The sequence below is a fragment of the Dama dama genome, chromosome 28 (assembly GCF_033118175.1).
Source record: "Dama dama isolate Ldn47 chromosome 28, ASM3311817v1, whole genome shotgun sequence".
Classification (NCBI taxonomy): domain Eukaryota; kingdom Metazoa; phylum Chordata; class Mammalia; order Artiodactyla; family Cervidae; genus Dama; species Dama dama.
Genome location: NC_083708.1, coordinates 49,153,376 through 49,159,375, shown reverse-complemented (window position 1 = coordinate 49,159,375; position 6,000 = coordinate 49,153,376). Strand labels below are relative to the sequence as shown.

At 40.5% G+C, this 6,000-nt stretch overlaps 1 protein-coding gene across 2 annotated transcripts in view; it reads right to left on the bottom strand.

The window, feature by feature from the left end:
• Positions 1-879: 879 nt before the first annotated feature.
• FBXL4 (F-box and leucine rich repeat protein 4) overlaps positions 880-6,000 on the bottom strand; it is a 73,275-nt gene continuing 68,154 nt past the window's right edge. For both annotated transcript variants that reach the window (XM_061131980.1, XM_061131981.1), the window contains exon 9: positions 880-1,442. In XM_061131980.1, the coding sequence (XP_060987963.1) occupies positions 1,279-1,442 (164 nt within the window). In that variant the 3' untranslated portion in view covers positions 880-1,278. The remainder of the gene's footprint in view (positions 1,443-6,000) is intronic.

Below are 6,000 nucleotides of genomic sequence, written 5' to 3'. Positions count from 1 at the left end.
CTTTCCTATATACAATATTGAGAGTATTCTTCAAAAATTCCTAGAGATATATATTAACTATGCTAATTTTTAACCCAAATATGCTTCTTCTTAAATGACTACATCTTATAACAAGAAATTATACAGTAGTGCTGTCCAATATGATAACCACTAGCCTCGGGGAACTACTGAACACTTGGAATGTGGCTAGTACAACCTAGGAATGGAATTTTTAATTAAATTCAAGTTAAATAAAACAGCCACATGTGGCTAGTGGCTGCTGCGCTGGACAGCAGAGTTCTACAGGATCTCTCTAGGATGTGTGGATATTGGAAATTAACACTTTGCCCTGTGTGGGAAAACAAATTTTGTTACACTACACATTTAATATTAGTTTGGTATTTGGAACAGCCTGCTTTTTCATTTCACAAAATATTTTCTACTTTCTTAGCAGCAGAACTAAATCAATTTACAATCAACAAAACAAGGTTTCTTTGCTTTGTTTCCTCCACTATACCTGATTTCTGATTATTTAAGGTGCTGGAGGCACAGAAAAAACAAATAAATAAAATCCACATATAATTCAGATGACTTAAACCTTTCCCTCTGGCAAATGTTTAAGGCATCTGCCGAGCAGTTGTAAAATTATTTCATTTAGGACCTCTTGTTCTTATTTTTGCCCATCTTTTTATAGTTATTATCCAACAGTAAAATAGATAAACATACCAGAAGAAAAGTGGAGAAACTAAAAACTTTCAACTTGAAGAATTAGTACATCAACTTAAAAAATAACCTTAACGGATGAAAAATAAGATTCTTCCTTCACACAACTCTGACAATTCTGTACATACCAAACAGAACACTGGTCATAAGGCTTATTATTAATAAGGCATCCTTACATGGCGGTGTGGAAAATTAATTTTATTTTTGCATAAATATCATGATACTTTATTGTCCAAAGTGCTCCTTTCAAAATAAGTTAAAATGTTTCCATATTACTTTTATCAAACATGTATAGTTACTGACCGAAGCATTACACCACTGATTAACATAAGATAAAAATAATATGAGCCACTCAAATATTCTTGAAGGAAAGTGCTTATTACATTATTTTGTGAAAACATTTGTTTAAATCATTGATTCAGTGATTTAAGGGACAATTCCACATTTTTCTTTAAAATTCACAAATGTCTTAATGGGATATTAAGACATGCCCACCACTATAAAAACGAAACAAAACCAACCCCGAAACAAAGCCCTGAAAAAGCACATTCATTTTATTACAGGACATATATGGAGTCACTGAGTAAAGCTCTTTTTTATGAACACTTTCGGAAAGCTTGCACTGAGTTCCAGCACAGCTCTGTTATCGATCTGAGAACAGAAGGACACGTCAAGTAAGGACAGATCTTTGCAAGATTCCAGGAGTTTTCTTAAGGATGCCGGGCTTACCATTCTAGTTCCTGTTTAAAAACAATACAGAACAAAACGTTACACAACACGTATATAGTATCCTGAAGAAGAGTTCCTTTTGTGAGTTACTTAAAATACATTTAAAATAGCCTTTTAAGAATTAAAAACATTTCTTAAAAGACTTCATATTGAAATTGTCCTGTCAAAAAGTTTTTTCCAGCCAAGCTGGTGAATCCAGGACCTGAATGTCATCAATAACCTACCCATTTGATTTTCATTCCTACCTCCCACCCTTTCCAGTCAGCTCCTCCAGACTTCCCTATTGCTGTTCACTCCAGTTCAAAACTGTTTGCACATCTCATTTTCCTGAACTCGTGGGTCAAATCGGGCCTCAATACTTAACAATGATTCAGTGCAGTGCAATTACTGAGCGACTGCCCGGTAGAAACTTCTGTCTCAGGGAACTAGAGACACAAAGATGAGTGAGGCACGTGCCTGCCTTAAAGAGCTCATTGACCAGAGCTGAAAGCAAATACGTACAATACAACTTGATACGTTTTACAGTAAGTTTAAAACGGCACGACTGGAAGACAAATGATGGCTGATGAGTACTATTTAGCTCATAATAAATTTCAAGTGATTATGGGGTATTCAGATGGAATATAAATCATATAAATTATGTAAAGCACCTGATACATGGCAGGCACTCAATACACACCAAATATGACTAGGCTCTAAGATGTCATGTGTTGTAACTACAGATTTTCTAGGGAGGGGGGAAAAAAAAAAAAACCCCAATGGTATTGCGTATAGATTCGTGGCATGAGGATTAAAGTTTCTGAAACAGTAGTCTATGCCTTCTGCTGTGAGAAATCCTATCTCCTCCCCTCCCTGCCACAGACTCTAGAAGCTTTGACTATACTGCTATCCTGACTGTGACCAGCCCTGTGGCAAACCAATGCAGATCCTCCTGGGAATTCAGAACTGGGATTCAGTCTTGGAAGGAAAGTTATGACCACTCTAGATAGCATATTAAAAAGCAGAGACATTACTTTGCCGACAAAGGTCTGTCTGGTCAAGGCTATGGTTTTTCCAGTGGTCATGTATGGATGTGAGAGCTGGACTGTGAAGAAAGCTGAGCGCTGAAAAATTGATGCTTTTGAACTGTGGTGTTGCAGAAGACTCTTGAGAGTCCCTTTGACTGCAAGGAGATCCAACCAGTCCATCCTGAAGGAGATCAGTCCTGGGTGTTCATTGGAAGGACTGATGCTGAAGCTGAAACTCCAATACTTTGGCCACCTGATACAAAGAGCTGACTCATTGGAAAAGACCCTGATGCTGGGAGGGATTGGGGGCAGGAAGAGAAGGGGACGACAGAGGATGAGATGGCTGGATGGCATCACCGACTCGATGGACATGAGTTTGAGTAAACTCCGGGAGTTGGTGATGGACAGGGAGGCCTGGCGTGCTGCGATTCATGGGGTCATAAAGAGTCGGACATGACTGAGCGACTGAACTGAACTGAAAGTCTCCAGTGCCCACTCAATCTCTTGAACTAAAGACCTGGAAAACTGGGCCAGGGTTGCTATATTTGGGCATGTGCACACCGAGAAGCAGATATGGTCAGCATGACAAGAGAAAACCAAAGCAGGACCAGGGGGAGATGCAGACACAGAGCCTAAGGCAGCAGAGGGAGGGCGTCGGGGCCGGAGGCCTCAGTAGGCAAGACAGGAGAAGGCAGGAAAAAAGAGAAAAAGCTCCCTCGCCTTCCGATGGTTTTCGGTCCCTCCTGAGGTCTGACCACAGCCAGCTTCTACCCATGGGATCTGAGACGGACACCTGTATCTTCATGATAATTGTCTTTTTCCTATGCTTTAGTTGGTGGCTCAGATGGTAAAGGATCTGCCTGCAATGTGGGAGATTGGGTCGGGCAGATTCCCTGGAGAAGGGAATGTCCACCCACTCCAGTATTCATGCCTGGAGAATTCCATGGACAGAGGAGTCTGGTGGGCTACAGTCCAAGGGTCGCAAAGAGTCAGACATGACTGAGACTAACACTATACTGTAAGGTATCCTGAGGGGGATTTCGTTATTTAAGATCAGAAAACTTCACTGACGCCTGTGAACTTTTTCACTTAGGGTTGTGACCATTGTCTACTTGCTAGTCTTGGTCATTTGAATCTGAGTTTCCTGATAAACCTTTGTTGTTCAATTGCTAAGTCGTGTCCAACTCTTTTGTGACTCCATGGACTATAGCCCAGCAGACTCCTCTGTCCATCGGACTCCCCAGGCAAGAATACTGGAGTGGGAGTCATTTCCTCCTCCAGGGGATTTTTTTGGACCCAGGGATCAAACCTGTGTTTCCTGCGTTGCAGCTAGGACTCTTTACCACGGAGCCACTAGGAAGTCTTTCCTGATAAATTCGGAGCTCCTAAAGCCCAAGAGAACGTCAGGGAAGGAGGTCAGAGACTGAACGTTTTACTGGCCGGCGTCCCCTGACCTACGCTTCCAGGGCGCTCTGTGATGTTGTTTTGTTGTCTGCTTAGGACACAGTTCTGTTTTCAGTCAGCTTGCTCCTTCAGGGCACTGAGTATCTCCCGTGTTGAAAACAAGGCCAAACACAATATACGCTCAATAGGTGTGCATCAACGGAAGGATGAAGCGATGGTGGCTAATTTCCCAATGCCATTACCCTGGTGTCGACCCTCGTTAGATGGATTATTGCAGCCAGTCTCTCTGATTTTGATCTCTTCCTTCTCCAAGTCACCTACTACTCATTTCCAGGTAAGGATTCCTAAAACATAGCTCTAAACATATCCCTCATACCCCTAACTGAAGCCCAGTAAGAGCTCTTGTTTAATTTTGTGCAGATTCTTCATCCTGGAGCTCAAAACTCCCCATGATACCCTCCATTATACCAACATTTTAGATCAAATAAGACTGCCTGTTCGCTAAGATATCCTGTGATTTCAACAGCTTTGCTTTTGCTTCATGCTGTTCTTTCTGCCTAAAACGCCTCCTCCCCCAATTTCTCGCTCACTTTTTAAGTCTATCTTTCAAATACCTATTAGCCTTTAAAAAAAACTATTTTATATATTTTTGGCTATGCTGGATCTCTGTTGCTAAGCATGGGTTTTCTCTAGGTGCAGAAGCCGGGGCTACTCTCTAGTTGTAGCACGTGGGTTTCTCACTGCAGTGGCTTCTCTTCTTGCAGAGCTCAGGCTCTAAGACAACGGGGCTTCAGTAGTTGGGCACATGGGCTCAGTTGCCCTGCAGCAAGTGGGATCTTCCTGGACCAGGGATCGAACCAGTGTCCCCTGCACTGACAGATGGATTCTCAACCACTGGACCACCAGGGCAGTCCCCTATTAGCCTTTTGAATGAAGCCTTTCCTTCTTTCTCTGATCATATATATATTTCTCTTTGCTTTGAGCTTCATCGAGATGGACTTGCTTCTAGTTTGCCTTACAGCTATTTTTATGCTTGTTTTATTCCTTCTTGCTAGGTTATCAACTCTCTGAAGACAGGGACTCTACCTTATTCAGCTTTGTACGGATTGATAAGTACGTTTAGTATGAAGAAGCTATGCCACTTAATGTTCATATGTGCTAATCACAAAATGACAAATAAAATAATGAATATCAGCATAGTTTAACTAAGAATCCCTTTTAAAAGAAAACAATAAGGATTCTAACACTAAATGGTGGAAAGAAACCAAAAAACAATAAAAATACAGCATGGTGGTTAGAAGCAGAGACTCTGGTTCAAGTCCAGGTTCCTTACTAGTCAGGAGCCCTGGACAAATCATTTAACCTGTTTCCACCTGTCTTCTCCTCTGTGGCTAATATATCTATTAATACCTCATAAGGTTATGGTGATGATTAAATAAGTTAAAATATGCTCAGAACAGTATAAAGCATACAGTCCCATCACTGTTAACATTATGAATTATTATTAGTGATTTTTTTTTACTGTGCTCTTTATATTTGAAATAAGATGCTCCAATATATTTGCATGATGGTCATCTTCCACTGAAAATTATATAATTATACTCAGCAAAATAAATAATGATACTCCCTTGTTCATGCAAGTCACACATATTTCAAAAGAAGTCATGATACTTCTTACTTGCACTTATGTCTCTGTCAAGTAATTCATACATTCATAGACCTAACTTAGGCTACCTGACACAGAACCCATGGTCCATAACAACTGTGCTTTGTTTTGGGATCAGTGTTAACTTATATCTTTGTAGTTTGGTAGCATTGTTTTCAGATACTGGCTACTCTCCATCTCTAGAGTATGTTTTGGAGTTTATTTGACGGTTTTTTGGAGGGGGAGCTGTAAAATAGCTTTTAGACAACACTGGCACCATTCTCTGAAGTGAAGCCTGATGCAATTTGTGATTATTTTAAAAGGCCTTTGGCTGCTTTTTCTCATCGTCCCTGTGACTTTGACTTTTTTTTTTTTGAACATTTCAAAATATTTATCTTATAAAAAAGTCTAGGCTAATTCAAGGGAGAACATGAATAGGCAGGAAAAGAAACAAGCAAGTTTTGGTGTTTTGAAAAGACAGTACTGATCCTGGGGTCAAAATCCTTGTACTTG